Source organism: Lethenteron reissneri, chromosome 8 (genome assembly GCF_015708825.2).
Source record: "Lethenteron reissneri isolate LAM-NWPU_2019-01 chromosome 8, ASM1570882v1, whole genome shotgun sequence".
Lineage (NCBI taxonomy): Eukaryota > Metazoa > Chordata > Hyperoartia > Petromyzontiformes > Petromyzontidae > Lethenteron > Lethenteron reissneri.
This window is the reverse complement of record NC_083786.1, coordinates 9154426-9176920: the sequence shown is the minus strand read 5'-3', so window position 1 is coordinate 9176920 and position 22495 is coordinate 9154426. Positions and strand designations below refer to the sequence as shown.

The 22495-nt window shown below is 48.1% G+C and overlaps 1 protein-coding gene across 4 annotated transcripts in view; it reads right to left on the bottom strand.

Annotated features, from left to right (window-relative positions):
* LOC133361963 (apoptosis-stimulating of p53 protein 1-like) overlaps positions 1-22495 on the bottom strand; it is a 67137-nt gene that overhangs the window by 36852 nt on the left and 7790 nt on the right. The window contains exon 1 of one of the 4 annotated variants that reach the window (XM_061580939.1): positions 19915-20098. The exons of 1 other annotated variant lie outside the window; for it this stretch is intronic. In XM_061580939.1, the coding sequence (XP_061436923.1) occupies positions 19915-20064 (150 nt within the window). In that variant the 5' untranslated portion in view covers positions 20065-20098. 2 more of the 4 variants (XM_061580957.1, XM_061580952.1) reach the window with 2 other exon arrangements.

Genomic DNA, 22495 nt, shown 5'->3' with positions numbered 1-22495 from the left:
TTAACATTTACAAGACACATTTTTAATTAATTCAAGGCCCTATTAAAACAATTCTTTAAAACTCAGGACCGCCCCTGCCTACCTTAGGAAGTTTCAGAAGCTGCCTCTGCTCGAGCCTCCCACAACAACCGTAAAGACCCCCGTATAGCCTTACCAGACTTTTGGGGCAAGTGCTGTTAGCGAGTAGCATCGATTGACAGCCGGCACGGCACACGAGGGAGTGGGTGGCCAGCGCCACGCACAGCCGAATGTCTCCCCGGTGACGATGCTTACACATCGAACCGGGTAGTCATTTAAGGCTGAGTCGACCTAGGCGATGCCCAGGACCGGTTCAGATAATTGTCAGAATGAACTCGGATTTCCAGGTTTGTAGCTCAGCGCGCTAACCACTGCGTCACTGCTCCCCACAACAAAACACACGCGCACGCACACAAACACACCTTTAACCACATTTTTTTTTAATAACAAACCGTCCATCCCTTTCTTAAAGTGTAAATCTGGGTGGCCACGAGTTCACGTTGGAGCTTGTCTCGGTTTGGCCCACGGTGGGAAAGGTGGCAACCCCTCGTGTATAAAACGGCGCAAATGACGCAGAGCCCTCCCTCACTACTCGCCCCGGACATCTGGGCAGACCAGAGGCAGCTCCCCCCCACCGGGAAGTTTATTTTCTCTGCTGTCTGAGCGAACAGGCAGCAGGCAACCAACCAAAGTCGCCACCAAACGGGACGTAGTGGGAAGGGGGGGGGGGTTTGGGTCTGACCGCGCGTTCCTTGTGCCTCGACTGGGTGAACCGGCTGTGCCCGTCGGTCCGGTTCATCCAAGAGGTTGAGACTCAGCCTTGAAACGAGCGCCTGGTTGCGCTGCGTGTAAACAACGCCATCATTGGGAGGGGAAGGGGGGAGAGACAAAGACGGCCGGCTGAGGCCTGGTGCTGACCGATAGGTGCTCTCTTGTCTGCTCGCTAAGAGGGCACGTGCTCGCTAAGAGGGCACGTGCTCGCTAAGAGGGCACGTGCTCGCTAAGAGGGCACGTGCTCGCTAAGAGGGCACGTGCTCGCTAAGAGGGCACGTGCTCGCTAAGAGGGCACGTGCTCGCTAAGAGGGCACGTGCTCGCTAAGAGGGCACGTGCTCGCTAAGAGGGCACGTGCTCGCTAAGAGGGCACGTGCTCGCTAAGAGGGCACGTGCTCGCTAAGGTCTGTCCCTCGTGTACGCATGTCCATCTGTGCGTCTGTGCTCACGTGCTAGTAGTGTCTGTGTGTACGCAATTGCCATCGGTGGAGTTTGACTTCTGTTTTGGGAGGGGCAGGGGTTTGCTTTGTCCCTCGCATTAGGAATGACGGGAACACAAGTCATTCATTTATTTGTAATCTTAATTGTAAGCTACTGAAAATAAATTAACAAAGATGTCCAGTTTAGGGTGGGGGAGGCATTGCCCCCCTTGCCCCCCAAACTAGGCACCTCGAAGGACGTGGCGACTGTTGCGACTGTAGCGAGGACATCAACAGCCAGATACCAGGTTGGTGGTGGTGGTGGTGATGGTGACGAGACTGGAAGAGTGGCCCAAGGCCGACGTTTCGTGTGTTGTTCCCCACCCCCACCCACCTTCGATGAGCACGGTTGGCTACGTACGGCGTGAAAGAAGTTCAACATATCCTGCGTACACTGAGACGAACGTCCCAACACTTTCTGTAAGTTCCCATCCCCCCTCCCCCATCTTTCGTTCCCAGGTAATAACCCAAATCACCTCCACCTCAACCGCCACAAATAAAAAGTCTGGCACCGCCAGTTAGTAATTTCTACCGTGGTCAATAACAACCGCCGCCTTATCAAGAGAGAGATGCATAATGATTAATAGATATATACCAATTCATACGCCAACCCCCAAACCTCCCTACAATTACTCCTGTTAATAAGGCTTATAATGATTCACTGGCCACACAATCCCACGGAGAGATTTGATGAATGAGTCACGATTCAAGGTCACGGTGTGGATACAAGGATCGGTGGGTTTTGTTCATTCCCACCCACCACCTTAACCTCGCCACTAAAGTGGCATTGCCCTCTTCTTGGTTCTTTCGGTAAAGTCACGTAGAAGGGAAGTAATACAATAATAGAAATAAAACATAATAAAATAATTCTCACGACGTTTCGGCCACAACGCAAGCAGCCGTCCTCAGGCTTCCCGTCGTCTCGTGCGTTCGGTCTCAATTCGTTCTCGTGAGCAACGCATCCTCATCAGCATATCGGTTTGCGGACGTCGCAAATCAACGGGGGAGTGAGGGGGGGGGGGGTTGACGCGCGTGCCGCGAGAGTGGAGGAGAGGGGAAAGGAATAATTGCCGAATCGTAATTTCGTGACCGATGATAGTTATATAATAAGCAGCCGACGATTCGGGTGACAGGGGGGGGGGGGGATTGTCGCATCGCTGGACTGCGAGAGATGCCGACAGCCTTTTTGGGGGAAGGACTTCATCCAGCGGTGGATAGATCGTGGCTGACGATGATGACCGTCGGTAATTGATTTACGCGACCCCTGAAGCCACTGGAGGCATCTACATTGAGCACGATGTAGAGAAAAAGATGTGTTTTTGAATCTATTAAAGTGCCTGTAATGACCATCTGTTGGATTTCAACGGGGTTGTGAAGTGTTACAGACACGAATCCCAGCATCCCACTTTGGTCAACGCACACTTGTTGGGAAAACAGCGAGGCAGTGGTGGAAATTCCCCATTACCGTGACGGCAACCAGTCTAGCCTTAAGATAATCACCGTTCAAGTCCCACAACAATGCCGCGGTACTAATTTCATCTGCGCAAGAGTAATGATGGGCTAATCACCGTCCAACTGCAAATTGATCTGAAAACCTTCCAAATTGTAAGACATCCGTTGCTCCACTGTGCTACCCCGGCCTCTTAACTCCAGTAGCCTGTTGGATATACTGAGATGCCGGTAGCGAGATGTTAACTACCTCGCCAGGTATACAGGTGGTCGTGGGTTCAAACGCGACCCTGATGCCTGTAGATTTGGGGTTTGCGTGTCTCTCACCCCGTAGTTGCGTGGATTTTTCTCCGGGTCCTCCGGTTTTTCCCCTCCACATTTAGAATCAACGTCACGCGTGGCTGCTATACATTTCCACGTGACAGTCCACTTTGTTTAGCTCTAATTTGTGATGCCCAGGTCGCTTTTGAAAAACAGATATATAGCTCAGTGGGCCTTACCTGGTAAAAACATTTTAAAATGTTTGTCGTTTATAGTTTATGCCACGTAACGAGCAAATCCTCTGGAGTAGCAACACTTTTCCATTAGGGTCCTGCCACATCCGGATGTTTGTCCACGAATAAGCGGTTCGCCTTCGAAGCCGGAAGGAAACTGGAAAGAGCTGGAGAAACTCCCCGTCATCTCCTGGCCACACCACGCAACTCCCACACCTGTAGCACCGTGATGCCTCTCCCATCCATATGCCGTGCTGTACTACGCCAGGCGCCTGCCTGCTTAGCTTGTGACATCTGATGAGATTGGGCACATGCTGTGAAAAGTGTATTCAGGGGCTATCTCTGTGAACACATTCCTGCGGAGGGAGCTGGGAGGATCGTTGGGTTGCTCGGTCAATGGCCAGGGTCAACGGCGGCGTGGTGTATTCCGCAAATATTCCCGACTGTGAGGGCGGGCACAAGCCGGCGTGAGTAGGTTAAACGTTGAGTTTTATAAGCGCACCACGGGGTGACCAGCCCCTCCCCACCCAGCTCAACCCCACCCCCCACCCAGCCCCTCCCCACCCTCCTCACCCAGCCCCTCCCCACCCAGCCCCACCCCACCCAGCCCCTCCCTTCACGACGGACGAACACAATAATCCCCTGTGGGCTGGTGTAACCAGGAGGTTCCTACCAGTATAATTGTTTTTTGCTTCAGTTAGGGTGCAGCAACAAAGTAAAAGTCCATTGTTGTACCGTACTTGCATGCCTCCGACTTCGACGCTTCTACACCTACCGCCGCTGACCAGCGTGGAGAAGCGCGGCGGAATAACCCCGCAACAACCCAAACAGTTGTGCGGGGTGAGGGGTGAGGGGGGCATTGGACTGCACGCGAATCACGATCCTGGTGTGATTTGGCTTGGAGGATGAATGTGGAAGTCGATCATCAATAACAACGGAACGGTTATGAAGCAGCGGGCACCCCCGACTCTTTGTGCGCTGCCTGCAAAATCGGTCTCCCACCATGGTGCCGTATTGTGTTCCTGGAATCACTCTTGACGCTATTGTGTGTGAGTGGAAAGGACATGCCTAAGCACTACAGTCACACACACGCACACACTCACTCTATAAACACGTTGCTAAGTGCTGAACATTAAAGAGGCTCAAGAAGCCAACTCGGGGAGTCTTGGAGCAATGGGGGGAATGAGATGGTCATGGGTCATGTCCACTGGCAGTGGAGGAAATTCCACATTCCCATGGCAAGAGAATAGCGCACGAATGAACCCCGGAGTTACTCGGTTCCACGGTTCACATCGGTGGCGAGTGATGCCCAACCCTGGGGGAGGCCTTCATCCAGCAGAGGAATGATCGTGGCTAATGATGACGAATGTGAATAGTCCTTATATGAACAAACACGCGGAGTTTACACGTGCAGCACCCTCAGCTATTAAGCCGGCCGCGTTTAGTATTGTTACTGTGCATCAATATTGCAACAGGGACACTCATCTGTTCCGGCGCAGAAGTGCTGACATGGTGTCAAACTAGAAAACTGAACAGGAGCTGAAACCTTGAAACAGCGATTGAAATTTCTAAACAGCAAAGGTCAGCAGAAGGCTCCGTCTGAAAAGGTATTCCTCTACAAAGGTGACCGTTACTGACGACGCAGCATGTTGTCAATCCACTGCTGGATGAAGGCCATCGACGTCTTGTCGGTCATGGGAGTTGTCTGTCCATACTTCACCACGCTGGTCGGTGCGGCTTGGGGACAAGGGATTACTGAGGATTGTATCAAACTAAACTGTAAACTATACATTGACTTTATTATATCGGGTAAGGCCCACTGAGCTCCATGGCTGCTTTTCAGAAGCGAGCTGGCCACAAGCGCTAGCCAAACGAAGTGACTTATCATATAGAAATGTATATTAGCCAAATACTCTAAACACGTGATGTGGATTCTAAATGTGGAGGGGAATCCACGCGACCACGGGGAGAACGTGCAAACTCCAAACACACAAGCATCAGTCGGGATTGAAGCCACTACCTCCTGTATACCAGGCGAAGTAGTTAACATATCCTAGCCACCGTGGCACCCATGTATCAGATACCACCTGCCACTGATGGTGACCGTGGCCAGGAAACAAACTCAAAATAACAAACTCCGGGTTCACAGCCCAGGGTATACTGCAGACTCGATTCATACTACGCAGTGGAATTTAGAGTACAGTATTGTGAATATTACATTTTAAGCGAATCCGTTTTTGAAGAGATAATTCAAATACAGGCTTAAAACATCACTTGTTTCCAGGTCACCAACTCAGAAACATCAAGCTGAAATTAAACCTTGGCTTCACCCAGAGACCCACAGAGTCACATGAAGACATAAACGACTTGCATAGACTCACATAGAGGCACACACAGACTTACAGAGACTCATAGATTTGCATGGAGACCACAATACCCACATGGAGATCACACACACACACACACGCCTCGAGACCCCAACGACTTACATAGACTCATATACAGACACAAAGACATATAGAGAACCCAGAAAGAACATAGACGCACATAGAGACCCAGCCTCACACACGGAATAAGTTCAGCCGGGTCTGTCCCAGTCATTTACTTTGACAAACCCGGCTGAAAGTAAACCCTGCCGATTAACAGATATAAAGAGCAACTTGCTAATCCCGTTCTCAAAGCGTAAACTCGTGGTTCCGGAAATTAATCGAGCTCTCGCTTTGACTTTGGGGCATCTGGTTTGTTTGTTTTCTCTGCATGAGCTGTATGTGTGTGAGAGAGAGAGAGAGAGTTCAAAAGTGGATACAAAGACTTATATAATCATTCTTGCACAAGTATTACTTTGTTAAACATTAAATCATGCCCACCACCTGCCCACCACTGGTGTGTGCTTTGCGTAATGATTTGTAGCCCTTGATTAATCCGCCGCTGAGTGAAGGCCTCCGCCGTAATTCTGTCGGTGATGAGGGTTGCTTTGTCCATATTTGACCACGCTGCTCCGTTCAGGGTTGGCAAGGGGACAGGGTGTGTGCCAGGGTGAGCCGTGGCCGGGTATCGAAAACTCAGATCGCCGGGTGAATAGCGCAGTGCACACTGCGTAAATGTTGAGAATATTGTCTTCAATCAGAATATTTGTTTTTGGTTATTTTTGTTATTTTCTTTGAACCTACCCACGTGACTTTACCACGAAAGACCCAGACAATGTGAATCCCTGCAGTCACGAAAGCTCTAAGTCAAGAGAATATTTATTTTTACTGGAGGAATCCGATGAGCTATAAAGCTCGTCTTCACAGATGTCCATTCGGGGTATGGGGTAAGCACGTTAAACGGTACTCACAAAAACACACAGAAACGTTATACTCTTAGTTCTTTCGGTAAAGTCACGTAGGTAAAAAATGAAATAAAAAATAAGAAAAATAAAACAATGAAAACAATGAAATCACGACGTTTCGGAGGCAACACAAGTCTCCGTCATCAGGTGGGACCGTCACAGCCAGATTAGCTGCATCACTTGATGCAGCTAATCTGGCTGTGACGGTCCCACGGTCCCACCTGATGACGTCGTGATTTTCATTGTTTTATTTGTATTACTTTTTATTTCATTTTTTTACCTACGTGACTTTACCGAAAGAACTAAGAGTATGAATCCTTGCAGTCACGAAAGCTTCAAATACAGAAACGTTACCCTGCTAATCCGAGAATGGAGATTTCACATTCCCATGGCAAGGGCAGTCCATCCAAAGGACAACCGCTGTTGGATGACCTTTAGTATTTTAAAACCAGGCCGAGGGCCCGTTGTGCAAACGTAACTCACACGGAAGACGTCCAAAGGCCTCCGGGACACACCACAGATGCAGGTGATAGAGGCTAAACGCGAACGCTTGCGAGGTGTCTCATAATGCGAACTAAAAATAACATTGCGCTTGTGTAACTGCCAAATAAAAGGGAAGGAAACATGATTCACACTGGTTGTTATTTTTTTTTCTTACTGTACATCCAAAAGAAATGTCTTTATTTAACACCAAATTATTAAGCTGACACTGCCGCCAATCCCATATTTGTTTCTCCATCCCATCGGCCACACGCACAGCCTTCTGCGAGCACATTTTTCCAACAACATTGGTTTGACACAAGAAGGCTCTGGGTCGGTTTTGACATTCGCTGTCTCTGCGGCAGAGTTGGGCTTTGCTTGTTGAACCAATACTGTTTGAATAGGGCAGCAGAGCCCGGTCACGGTGATGGAGGGGCGCCCGGTGGCTCGCGCGCTGAGCTGTAAACCCACCGATTCTCAGCCGCGGCTAACATTCAGTGGCAAATCATATATCAGTGACCCTGGGCACCACCGCTTAACTAACCCGCAGCGACCATCGAGGCGAGGTACAGCCATATAATCCCCCGTGACTGACACAGCGTGGGAAAGCCTTCATCCACCGGTGGATTGACAAACGGATGAAAATAGAAAGGCAATTATTTCTTTATTACTACACTTGGGACGCCGCGGTGGCTATGAGATGTTAACTACCTCGCCTGGCATGCAGGAGGTCGTGGGTTCGATCCCAACCCCGACGCCTGCTGTATATCTGGAGTTTACGTGTCTCTCTCTCTCATCATCATCACGGTGACTAGGAGATGTTAACTACCTCGCCAGGTATGAAGGAGGTCGTGGGTTCGATCCCGACCCCGACGCCTGCTGCTGTATATTTGGAGTTTGTGTGTCTCTCTCCCCGTGGTCACGAGGTTTTTTTCCTCCGGGTCTTCCGGTTTTTCTCACCACATTTAGAATCAACGTCACGCGTTTAGAGTATTTGGCTGCAATACATTTCCACGTGGTAAGCCACTTCGTTGGGCTATCACTTGTGGCCAAGTCGCTCCTGAAAAAGAGCTCTATAAGCTCCGTGGGCCTTGCCTGGCCAAATAACAAAACAATATATAGTTTCAAGTTTACATGCTTACACAGGAAAGTCTTACAGAGTCTCAAGACTTGTTATTCAACAGAGTGCTGGCAGACTTTACCAGTTGAGGGCGATGTTGCTGCAGCCGCTGTGTGTGATCCCAATTGAGTAATTTGTAGAAGTACCTGTTCAGCATTGCGATGTTTGCCCAGTCAATCGATACGAGTTGCATCGTGTATTGTGTTTTATCCATGGGAGCAATCCGGACAACCAGGAAAATCCGGTGGAAACTCGTGCAGAACACCCCATACGGGGAAGGTGCCCAGGTCGCAAATCGAACCCAAGCCCTGCTTGTTGCGAGGCCCATGTGTTACCCCCCCCACCACCCTCTCCAGCCTCCCCCATTGGGACGAGTCGTCTCCATAAAGGAAGTATCGTAATTAGAATCTATATTCATACTGGAGGAATCCGACAAACAAGTAGAGCAATATCCAAACGTCGACTTCCCACCAAGTGGCACTCAGTTTCATCCGATCCATGGAAGAACAAATACGTAAATATTCCTTGCTCAAGTGAAACGTTGTCCGGGGGCTGTATAAGCAGTACAGTGTTAATCCCAGATTTAAAATAGCAAAAAAATCCCACCATGACCACCACCACCGCCACCACCACCACCACGTCACGATCAAGCGGGTGAGGTTCGTTCGCACGCTCTGCTCTGACAAGCTCGGTGATGAGCAGCTTTGGTGGCAGGTTTGTTAGTAAGTTATTTAATTCCCTGTGCTCTCTCACCTGACACCAACTCAGTGTTAAAGCACCACGTGGCTTGCACACAGGTGAGTCTATAACTGACACAGTGTGAGATGTCTACAACTCACAGGTGAGTGAGCCGTGTCTACAACTCACGTGAGTGTCTACAACTCACAGGTGAGTGTGTGCCGTGTCTACAACTCAAAGGTGTGTCTACAACTGACAGGTGAGTGTGCGATGTCTGTAGCTCACACAGGTGAGTCTATAACGAACACAGGTGAGTGTGAAATGTCTACAGCTCACAGGTGAGTGTCTACAACTGACAGGTGAGTGTGTGATGTCTCTAGTTCACACAGGTGAGTGTCTACAACTAACCAAGTGAGTGTGTGCCGTGTCTGCAACTCACAGGTGAGTGTACACCTCACAGGTGAGTGTGCGATGTCTCTAGCTCACACAGGTGAGGTGCCATGCGCCCGACAGCTCACCTTGCTTGCGGCCCCACTCCGAGGTGTCCACCAGATACGGCGAAGGAGGAGGAGGAGGAGGCGTCACGGCCATGCGACGCCACGGAATAAGGCAACAACCACCACCGACTTAAGCCACTTCTCCCCCCCACCCACCCCCGGCTTTGCAGGCTACGCCCGGATTTCATACAGGGCTATTGTTTTAACTGGAACTCGGAGAGTAAATAGAATTCCAGGCACTACTACAGTCGGGGGAATGTACGTCGGAGTGAGAGAGATCATGGGCAGATCGCGATGAGTCAAGATGCCACGGCTGCCGTGTGCCAGGCAACGCGACACAAAGTGAGGAGTGAAATAAAATCGCGAGACAAAGCCGGAGACAAAGCGTGCAGGAAGTGTGGCGGAGAGTTCGCGGCTTGCTCAGCTCAACATCACGCCCACACACACAATCATACACACACAATCATACACACACAATCCTACACACACACTCACAATCATACACATACTCTCTCATACACATACACACACACACTCACAATCATACACACACACTCACAATCATACACACACATACTCTCACAATCATACACACACACATACTCTCTCACAATCATACACACACAATCCTACACACACACACACTCACAATCATACACATACACACACTCTCACAATCATACACACACATACTCTCTCACAATCATACACACACACATACTCTCTCACAATCATACACACACACATACTCTCTCACAATCATACACACACACATACTCTCTCACAATCATACACACACACATACTCTCTCACAATCATACACACACATACTCTCTCACAATCATACACACACACATACTCTCACAATCATACACACATACTCTCTCACAATCATACACACACATACTCTCACAATCATGCACACACACACTCTCACAATCATACACACATACTCTCACAATCATACACACACACATACTCTCACAATCATACACACACATACTCTCACAATCATACACACACACATACTCTCACAATCATACACACACACACTCTCACAATCATACACACACACATACTCTCTCATACACATACACACACTCTCACAATCATACATACACACACTCTCTCACAATAATACACACACACTCATACACACACTCTCTCACAATCATACACACACAATCATACACACACATACTCTCACAATCATACACACACATACTCTCACAATCATACACACACATACTCTCACAATCATACACACACACTCTCACACACACACAATCATACACACACTCTCTCACAATCATACACATACATACTCTCATACACACATACACTCTCTCTCACACACACGCACAATCATACACACACACTCTCACAAACATACACTCACTCTCTCACACTCTCTCACAATCATACACACACACTCTCACAATCATACACACACACACATACTCTCTCACAATCATACACACACATACTCTCACAATCATACACACACACTCTCACACACACACAATCATACACACACTCTCTCACCATCATACACACACATACTCTCATACACACATACACATACTCTCTCACACACACACACAATCATACACACACACTCTCACAAACATACACTCACTCTCTCACACACACTCACTCTCTCACAATTATACTCACACACTCACACACACACACTCTCACACACTCACAATCATACACACACACACTCTCTCTCACAACCATACACACATTCACTCACAAAGACAAAGATCCCCCATATAGCCTGTAACAGACTTTTGGGGCAAGTGCTGTTAGCGAGCACCTATGAAGGCCGGCACGGCACACGAGGGGTGTCTACACATCGTACACATTGCACCAGGTACTAATTTGTGGCTTAGTCGACCTAGGGGAGGTCCAGGACCGGTTCAGATAATCGTCACCGGTGTTGGCCGTGAGCGGTAATCGAACTCGGGTTGCCAGGTTCATAGCGCAGCGCGCTAACCGCTACACCACCGCTCCCCACACACTCACATACACAAACATACACACTCACATACACAAACATACACACTCACATAAACACTCACATACATAAACATACACACATAAACCCTCACATAAACAGACATACACACTCACATACTCGCATACACAAACATACACACTCACATACTCGCATACACAAACATACACACACTCACATAAACACTCACATAAACAGACATACACACTCACATACACAAAAACACACACACACTCACATACACAAAAACATACACCCCCTTACGTAATCGCACGGCCTTTTACAAAGCCAAAGATCCCCGTATAGCCTACACAGGCTGTTGGGGCAAGTGCTGTTACCGAGCATCGATGAAGGCCAGCAACGTTGCATGAGGGGGTGGTGCTGCCAACGACACACCCAGCCACCTTTGTCTCCCCAGGGTCGATAATAACGTATTCACGCACGGCACCAGATTACTCATTTAAGGCCGAATCGAACTTAACCGGCTCGCACATCACTCGCCACCGATGCAAGCTTTGGCCAGGAATCGAACTCAGAAAACCAGGTTCATAGTGCAGAGTGCTAACCACAACACCAGCTCGCCACCCCTCCACGACCCACAAAGACACACATTCAAATACAAAGACAAAGATAAAGATCCCCCGTATAGCCTTAACAGACTGTAGGGGCAAGTGCTGTTAGCGAGCACCTATGAAGGCCGGAACGGTACACGAACGAGGGGGTGGGTGGCCAGCACCACGCCCGACCGCCTTTGTCTCCCCAGTGGCGATGTTTACACACCGCACCAGGTACTCATTTAAGGCTGAGGTGACCTAGGGGAGGCCCAGGACCGGTTCGGATAATCGTCACTGGTGTTAGCCGTGAGCGGGAATCGAACCCGGCTCGCCAGGTTCATATCGCAGCGCGCTAACCGCTACACTACCGCTCCCCATACATTCAACGACACCCACTCATACACACACACACTGACTTACATTGACGCGGGCACACGTGTACACAAACGCAAACACACGCAAGCGATGTTTTCCACATACCAGGACGCCCGTACAGACCCGCACACCTGGCCTCAACATTGAGGCAGTCAAACCAAGCTCAAGGGACAACATTCAGCCAGCCACTCTTTCTGAACCGACCCCTGCCTCTCGACCTGTCCGTCTTCCTATTGGTCTACCCGCCTTTCTGTCTTGCTGTCCGTCTGTCGGCTTGTCTAAATACACATCTTCATCTTCTTGGTTCTTTCGGTAAAGTCACGTAGAAGGGACATAATAAAAAATAAAACATAATAAAATAATTATGTGATAATTATTTTATTATGTTTTATTTTTATTATTTAAAGTCACGTAGAAGGGAAATAATAAAATAATAAAAAAAATAAAAAAAATTATGTGAGAATTATTTTATTATGTTTTATTTTTATTATTTTATTATTTCCCTTCTACGTGACTTTACCGAAAGAACCAAGAAGATGAATCCCTGCAGTCACGAAAGCTTTAAATCGAAAATTGCACATCTTCATGTTTGTCTGCCTGTCTGACTAACCATCTCGCCCCCCCTCCCTCTTACTCGTCTGTCTGTCTGATCACCAGCATCAGCCATAGCCAGCTCTACCTCCTTGCCCAAGTGCTTGGCTATCGGTCTATACACGTGACCGCCCAGCCTATCTGCCTTCCACCCTGCCTGCCTGCCAGCCATCCTACCCACCTGCCCACTGCCAACCTGCCAATCTGCCCGCAAATCTTCTAGCAATGCTACAACAAAAACCTTCCCACCTGCTTGTGCTTGCCCATCTGCCAGCCTGCCCACACACCTGCCTGCATGCGCGAGTGCTCGCTTGCCAGCCCATCTGCATGCCTAAACTGCTGGCTTGTGTGCCGATATATACATCAGCCCTGGCACAGCTGCCCACTCCTGTCACTCCGTTGCCTAACTGCTGAAACGTCTGGCTATGCCAGGGGTCAGCAACATTTGGCTACCGAGCCGCATTTGGCTAAGGACTGCTTCGTGACCGTTATTTATTAAGAAGTCTCCTGTTTTCCACGTGCATTGCAGCTCTTGAAATATTGAAAGTTTTCTTTACCGAATTCTAAAAAAATGGCTCTTCTTCTTGTGCCGAGATGTTCGCTACCTCACCTGGTATCCAGGAGGGCGTGGGTTCGATCCTGATCCCTTACGTCTGCTGTATATTTGGTGATGAGATTGGGCACATGCTGTGGAAGTGTATTGTGGGGCGACTCACAAATAAATACAAGTTTAGCTTAAATGGTTTTTACACGCTTTTATTTAACTCACTGTCTGTTGTTGTATCCTCAAATATTGTAACTCTATTTTAACCCACTTCCCAATGTGCTATCGACTGCAAACTTGGCATACTTATGTCATACTGATGACAATACTATATTCCATCATTAAAAATAAATATTTTTAAACCATCTTTTTTATATGTTATGTTTCGGCTTGGGTCTAATTGTCCACGCTCAACTGACGTTGCCTGTAAATCACCGTGATACCTTACGTTATGGCAAACGTAGGGGCCACTTCCTGGAGTCGTGGAGTTCTGCCATTACGAGTACGGTACATTTCATTATAAGCGTGTTTTTAAAAAAAGTATTTTTAAATATTACTCTTGTTTATCCGACCCGTGGCCGATACTAATCTGCCCACATGCCCAGTCTGACCCACCTGCCATGGCGCACCCAACCCACCTACCACAGCCCCTGGCGAGGCCCCTGTCGTGCCGTAGGAATGCCCCGCAGAACGCGAGGCTGCTGGCAACGTCCCCGACAAGATCAATTGAGCAGCCGCGCAGGGAATTGAAGGCGTTGTCCAGAATTGGGAGTCTGGGATTAGTCGAGTTACGATTTTTTTTTACCAAGATGGAATGCATTTTTAAATCCTTTATATTAAGTTCGCTTGCTTGCTTAAGACTGCGCAAATCTTTCGGTCGTTTTTTAACCCACTTCCCGTGATCCAATCGAGCTGACATTTTCCACACAGACTCGTTGTGCGTGACAATTAATGTTCGGGGAAATTTTTTCCCAAAATTTTACACTTTTTAGGACAAAAGTATTATATTTAATAACCAATTGCTTAATGCTGCAATGCAATCATCTGACCCATAGGTGGCAGCCATCTCAAGCCAGAGGACGAGAGGACTCTAGCCGCCACGCATATAAAGGATTTATAGTGAAAAACTTTGTTTTTACGGGTTATACTTATTGATTTGCTCATTACTTTCTCGCCCTCTCTCCTGGGAAAGAGGGCACGATAGTGGTGTGTACATGTTACATACTCACACTAAGGTGGGAGTAGGGATATAGTGGTTAGCGCACTGTGCAATGCAGCCTGAGAAGTTGAGTTCGATACTTGGACGCGTCCAACATATGTGGCGATTGATCAACATGGGTTTGGTGAAGGCGAGGCCCAGGATCGGTTGAGACGCAACTCGCTACTGATGTTATTAGCCCGGGCCAAGACTCGAACTCGGATCACCGCGGTTCAGAGTGTAAATAGCTCACAGCTACAACGCCGCGTCCCCGTGCAGCTAAAACGTTGAGCAATGAGACTTGTTGCCTTTTGACCCAAATTGTGATCATCGTCTTTTGTTTAAATCCATCACTCCTGTGTCAGCTCTACGTGTGAACAGGTGTACGCGTGTTTCTGACTCTGTGGGGCAATGGGGAAGCCGTCGTGAGCGCACTGCACTGTGAAGCCTTCGACCTGAGTTCAATTCCCGGCGATGATTAGCGTCGGTGGCGAGTGAGATATCTGAAAAGCCCGGGCATCCCTTAGGTCAGGGGTGGGGAACGTCCGGCCCGTGGGCCGTATGAGGCCCGCGAAATCATTTGGTGTGGCCCTGCCAAGGCAACCGCAGGCGGGACTCGAAATTCAATCAATCTAGGAGCAAACCTGGAAAAGTAGTTGCGAGTAGCAGCAACATCATCAATGCCAGCTAACATCACACACGCCTCACCAAAGAGAAGCAGTTCCAGCCATCACATTAGGGGTGAGTTAATTAAATGTTTGACCAAATATAACGGGCACATTTTTTAGTTGATAATTTTGTATGGCCCGCGAATGATGTTATAGAAATATCCAAATGTCCCTTGGCAGAAAAAAAGGTCCCCCACCCCTGCCTTAGGTAGATTGTTGTCCTTCCCCGCACCTCCGATAAGCACGGTTGGCTACGTACGGTGTGAAAGAAGTTCAACATACATACACATACACAAATACATCCGTAAATGAGTACCCTGCTGCGGTGTGCAGACCTCAGCATTGGCCGGGCAGGCATTGTTTGTGGCCTCACCGTCCGTTTGTGCACTTTGCCGGCCTGAATGTGCGCTCGCTAACAAACGCTCGCCACATCCGCCTGCAAACCGCCGCTAAACGCAAGGAACCTGGGTGTTTGCAGCTATGCAAGCGCACACGGGCAAACTTGCAGTACAGTGCCTGTTTATAATTCTCCCCTCTGAACCGTAGGAGCTGCCGTTGATAAGACTGCAAACTCAAGTGAAGTCGACCAAAAACAGCTCCGCGCCAAGAGAATTCCGACGAGGGGTTGGCGTCTAATGCGGTAGGGCTGGTGGACTCGGTGCCGGATTATCCTCGTACCAAAGTAGCTACACCACATGTAGTAGCTACTAAGTAGTAGCTACTTCAACTACATATGTAGTAGCTACGGGCCCCGCACTTTCAAGGGCCCCGCGCTAAATGCTTTCAAGCTATCAATTCCGGTTCAGTGCTTCTGCACTTGCTCTATTGCTATAGTACTATACCGCCTTCAACTTTTATGAACGACTGGGTGTTTAAGGTTAGCGATTTGTCGTATTATCTGGCTGTATAGCAAATGAAAAAATACAATTATTTTACCGTGCAAGTTACAAATTAGTTTTTAATATTTACATGTTTTTTATTTTGGGCCCTTTATAACATCATGCTCCAGGGCTCCGCACGAGCTTAATCCGGCACTGAGTAAGGTCGGTTACCACGTCTACATCTCTGAACATTGGCGACGCTCGAATCTCCAGACACTGGGTGTCCTTGGGGGCAAAGGTTAATCCCTTGTTTCCATACATCACGTTTGTTTTCTACCCATGTCTCTGACTCTGCACATTTAGTGTTGGCACGCAAAGTTGATCCCAGTGGCACGGCTAGCCCAACGATGACCCTGCATTTTTTAAAATATATAATTGTCGGAGAGACAGAGTTAGACAACCCACAAAAGGGTATGTATATGTAGGGAAATTATTGAAGCCCGATTGGGGGTCAACATTATTAAATAACAAGAGGCAAGTGAGAACAGGATGGAAATGCTTTTGGAAAATTCCATTCATTCATGAAAAGCAACAGAGCACATTTATGATCCGGGACAGAAGTTTGCAATTTAAGGCAGCGTTCATTCTTAATGCAGAGAGATAAGCTACTTTAATAATTATTATCCCAGGGGTCGTCACGATGGCCGATGCCATCGCTTCCTTCCTTCTGCCCCATCCCACAGTTGTTTGCAAAGTCAGCGCCGGGCCTCCCCAGGGCATCCTCTTGGTCACGTCACCACCATCTGGCTTGAGGGTCTTCATCTTGTTACGGTTGAAACGTTCTTCAAAGACCATGCTGACATACTCATCACCACCGCCACCATCTGGCTTTAGGTCTTCGCTTTGGTCACCAATCTCCGAATGCCGCTACAATGCCCGCCTCGATGATTTTCCCTCCTCCATCCTGCACACATATTTTATTAGGAAGCCACTGGAGCTATGCACTTTTAAATCGCGTAGATTTTAAACTAATTTCTTTAGAACTGCTTTTTGTGTTCAGTTTGTTGTCGTTCCCCCCACCCCCCGCACCTCCGATTAGCACGATTGACTACGTACGGTGCGAAATAAGTTCAACAACATACACACACAACCGTCTCCTCTTCCCGACTACATCTGCCGCACGACGTTTTCTTTACATCCCGTTAAAAGTTAAATGCATCATAAAATGACCTTTATTCGTCCAAGAGAACCTCGTGGAAAGTTTCAAAACGTATTTTTAGAAGAGGCTTGCTGCCTAGGGATGTTTGACCAACACCACGAATGAGCGTTTGGCTTCGCGTGGGAAGACATCCGAGTACCCACAACGCATACCTGATGACACTCAAGAAATCTGCACAGACGGATTCAAGAAACCCATCGCCACACTGCCAAGGACCACAACGTCTGGTATTGCCGGCCAACGTCCCACCCAAGTAAACATTTTTCCAGACTCAAAGCCTGTTTAGCTTGCAAGGTCTTACAATGTCTGAAAATAGAGAGAGAGAGATGAGATGCATTCAGAATGATTTTATTAGGGTGTACGTGCGTAATGCATGCAATGTTAATTAACTTGTAATCAGCATTGCAAGTATTTTTCGATTTAAAGCTTTCGTGACTGCGGGGATTCATCTTCTTGGTTCTTTCGGTAAAGTCACATAGAAGGGAAATAATAAAATAATAAAAATGAAACATAAATAATTCTCACGACGTTTCGGCCACAACGAAAGCAGCCGTCCTCAGGTGAAGAACAGGTCTGTCAGACGCTGTCTTTCCGACAGACCTGTTCTTCACCTGAGGACGGCTGCTTGCGTTGTGGCCGAAACGTCGTGAGAATTATTTTATTATGTTTTATTATTATTATTTTATAATGTTTTATTTTTATTATTTTATTATTTCCCTTCTACGTGACTTTACCGAAAGAACCAAGAAGATTGCAAGTATTACGCATGCAACGTTAATTAATCTGTTACGCACTATTCAGGGCGGAGGAAATAATTAAGCCAAGTTACCACGAAGCATATCCTTTGGAATGCCCGCTACGCACTCCCTCCTTCGCTCTGTTAAATCTCGACTACGAGCCGTGTAAGGACAACTCGGGAGATCCGTCATTGGGCGCAGCATAAGAGATGGTGACATAGTGTTTTAGGAAGATGCTTAAATGCACGGGGTTTCGTTGCTACAGTATTGTCACACAGCAGCACTGCACTGTCCGGATTGTTATTATTCTAAGACGCTCGGGAAAGAAATTAAGACGCGCCCCAACCCTTGTTCCCGGTGTCAAAGAAGTGGAAATAAATCTGGTCTCTCACATACAAAGACCACCCCCCCCCCCTCCCCCCGTGTAGCCTTAACAGATTGTTCAGGCAAGTGCTGTTAGCGAGCAGCACCTATGAAGGCCGGCACGGCACACGAAGGGGTGGGTGGCCAGCACCACGCCCGGCCGCCTTTGTCTCTCCAGTGACGATGTTTAACACACTGCACCAGGTACTCATTTGAGGCAGAGTCGACCATCACCACCATCATATGGCTTTAGATCTTCCCCGTCTACACCGCACTCACGTGATACGTACGTACGTTGAACTTCTTTCGCACCGTACGTAGCCAACCGTACTAAGCGCCGGTGCGCGGGAAGGACGTGAAAAACGATGCCCTCCCTCACTGGGCCACCCGTGCAGTCTCGTGACCATCACCACCAGCCTCTGGCTCGAGACTTCCTCGTTACAATCGACACGTCCTTCGAGGACCACTCTTGCAGTTTGATCACCACCGCTGCCATCAATGGCTTGAGTTCTTCCCCGCATTTTGGTGCGTAAGTTGAACTTCTTTCGCACCGTACGTAGCCAACCGTGCTAATCGGAGGTGCGTGGTGGTCAGAATACCCAAGGTATGCCGACCGCGATATATATACTGCACTGCGTGTTGCGTTGAGCTATGCACCGATCTGTATAATTGACTCTGAACGATGTGGTCCTGTTATTCTGCACGATGCACCACATCAATGATGATGTTTTAGCACTCCGCGTGATATTCCGTGGTGGTGGGGGTGACGCAGAGGTCAACATAACACGGACGCCGTGAAGGCGGCTGTCACCCCACGTTCGATTCCCGGCCACGTGCGGCTAACGAAGAGACGTCGGGACCCGTCATGTGATTCTTCACCGTTCACCAAGCCGCACTGACCAGCGTGGTGAAGTATGGTCAAGTGACCCGTTAATTACCCACGCGGCACGAGGGAAATCCTTCATACAGCAGTGGATCGACCAAGGCTTCGTGTAAGCAAAGCACCATATATGATTTGCACCACATATAATCATTACCATGATGATGTTTTAGTGCACTCGAATTGACATGCAATGATGATGATCATAAACACGTCATCCCCCCTCTTGATGAATATGCGGTAAACACAACCCTCCACAATGACGACGATGATGATCTAATGACGATGTTGATGATGATCCAGTGACGATAATGATCTAATGACGATGTTGATGATGATCCAGTGACGATAATGATCTAATGACGATGTTGATGATGATCCAGTGACGATGTTAATCACGAGTGGCGCATCCCCGTAAACACAACCCTCCACAATGACGATGTTTGATGATGATGATCTAATGACGACGATGATGATGATGATCCAGTGATGATGTTAATACAATTCAGATGTTTGATGATGATAATACAATGACGGTGTTCGATGATGAATGGCGCTTCCCCCGTGAAACTCCCGACGGCAACGGAGTATACGTGCACACCTGTGGATCCGAGCTCGCGTACCTCTTGCGCCTTGCCTCTCACCACCACGGGCCGCTCCCTGAAGCGGTACTTCACCTCCAGCGAACGACGCAAGCCCCGGTTCGACATCCCGACCCGGGCCCGGGCGGTCTCGGTGTGCAGAGGACGACCTCGGGACCAGCGCTCGGTCATCCACTCCCTTCCTCGACCGCTGCCTCCCCCCCCCTCTTCCTCCTCCTCCTCTTGGGGTAGATTTCCCCCCCCCCCTCGACTCACACCCCCCAATCCCCCAACAAAAAATAAAAGCCCTCGCCAGTCGGATGGTTGTTCTTCATAGATGGGTAAAAAAAAATATTTCTTTTGAAAACAAAATATGAATAAATTGCTATCCAGACCAAACCCCACCACCAACTACCACCACCACCACAACTACCACCACCACCACTACCACCACCACCACAACTACCAGCACCTCCGCAGGGTCCAAAAATGTTACCATCCGCCCAGCCACCCGCCCAAGCAAACAATAATAATGATGATGATGACAACAATCAATTATCCGTCCCAGGCAGCAACGAGCAATTACGCAAATTATCCTGGGAGTAGTATTTGCAATGTTTTCTCGCGAGAAAATGAATTAAAATATGTACACGGCCGGGAGAAATGTCAGGAAGATGTGCGCTGGGTGTGTGTGTGCTGTGTGTACTGTGTGTGTGTACTGTGTGAGATATTTGTTAGCTCACAGCGACTTGCCCCAACAGCCTGACAAAAAAAGCCTAAACGGGGGATCATTGCCTGTTGCATACTCACGTGTGCGTGTGTGTGTTAAACCTATGCATGTGCAATAACAAACAAACAAAAACAAGCCTTTCCTAAACAAGTTCCCGGATCTTGAGAGGCTGGAGGCGGCTCGGGGAGGCATTGCATCCAACAGTGGATTGCCCGTGGCCGGTGACTCTGCACGCGCCTCCGACACTGCTTTGGTGCCTCGTGCCGTCAAGAGCGGAGCGACGGACTACCGGCTGGTTCTTTGTTGTTGTAGTTTTTGTCGGAGGCTTCGCAGTTGCAGACCCTGCCTGTGGCATCTATAGAATATATATGCGAGCGCGCGCGTGTGTGTGTGTCTGTGTGTACTGTGTCTAATTTTCACCCACAGCTGCAAGCAATTTAGGCAGTCGAGTCGAGTGTGGTGGGGGTGGGTTATAGGAGGGCAAGGCAAACCAGAGAAAGGAAAGGCTCTCAGAGCGAGACATCACAGCTACAACGCTGAGACGTTACGACATTGACAATAGCACAATCTTTGCAAAACGTTATAATATACCTGGGCGAATGTGTCTACATCACGATCGTGTATGGATATCCACATTTGCATTGAGCTTCTGATCATACTGTATTGCCATACACACGAGAATAATAACAGCCCTTTGTCTATACACTACTGCATGAAGGTTGGTCATGGAGGTTGCAACATCACTCATCATCATCACCGTTATTATGGAGGATTGCTCACCATCATCATCGTCGTGCGGGATGTCATCTGTATCATCGCCATCATCAATATCATCATCATATGTGGCATATCTTTGAGTGCGTTGAACCATGATCATCATCTGTGCTACGTCATAGGCTTCACTTAACAGCCCTTGGTCAAATCCACAGTTGCTGGATGAAGGCCTCTCCACGCAGTGTTGGTGTGACCATACTTCACCACGGTGGTGAGTGCGGGTTAATAAAGGGGACAATACTCACACGTCTGGCTGCCATATCGCCGTATCGCAGCGAGGCATGGACGGGAGTTGTTTGGCAAGTGACGATCGGTGTTTTTTAAATCCTTTATATTAAGTTCGCTTGCTTGCGTGCTTGCTTGCTTACGACCGTGCAAATCTTTCAGTCGTTTTTTAACCCACTTCCCGTGATCTAATCGAGCTGACATTTTCCACACAGACTCGTTGTGCGAGACAATTAATGTTCGTGAAAAAAATTCCAAAATTTTACACTGTTTAGGGAAAACAAATTAAATATTTAATTACCAATTGCTTAATACTGGCAGACAATCATCTGACCCATAGGTGGCAGCCATCTCAAGCCAGAGGACGAGAGGACTCTAGCCGCCACGCATATAAAGGATTTATAGTGAAAAACTTTGTTTTTACGGGTTATACTTATTTTCCACCAACCCTGCCTTCCAATTGCTGGACCACACTTGATTCAATATAGTCCCGCCTATGGTAACTCCAGGGCTCACACGAACACTTTAATGCCGAATGTCCCAACGTGCAGTAAGTAGCCCTCTTAAACGTTTTTGCTTTTCAATGATATGCTGGGATGTACGCTGATTTCTGAGATTGCTTTGCATTTTTTTCTCCTCTATCCCCATTTTACCCCTCCCCCACGCCACCCCCCTCCCCCACTCGGGGTCAACCTTCAAAAACAGCCTTTTAAGCTCAATCAGCCTAGCCCCCCGCGCCCCCCTCCCCCGTGAACAAAAATTAACCCGTAAAAACAAAGTTTTTCACTATAATTCCTTTATATGCGTGGCATCGGTTTTATTTTATTATTCATTTCTGTTTTTCTTGAGTAAGAGTTTTATTTTTATCACATTGGTATTTTAAATTAAATATTA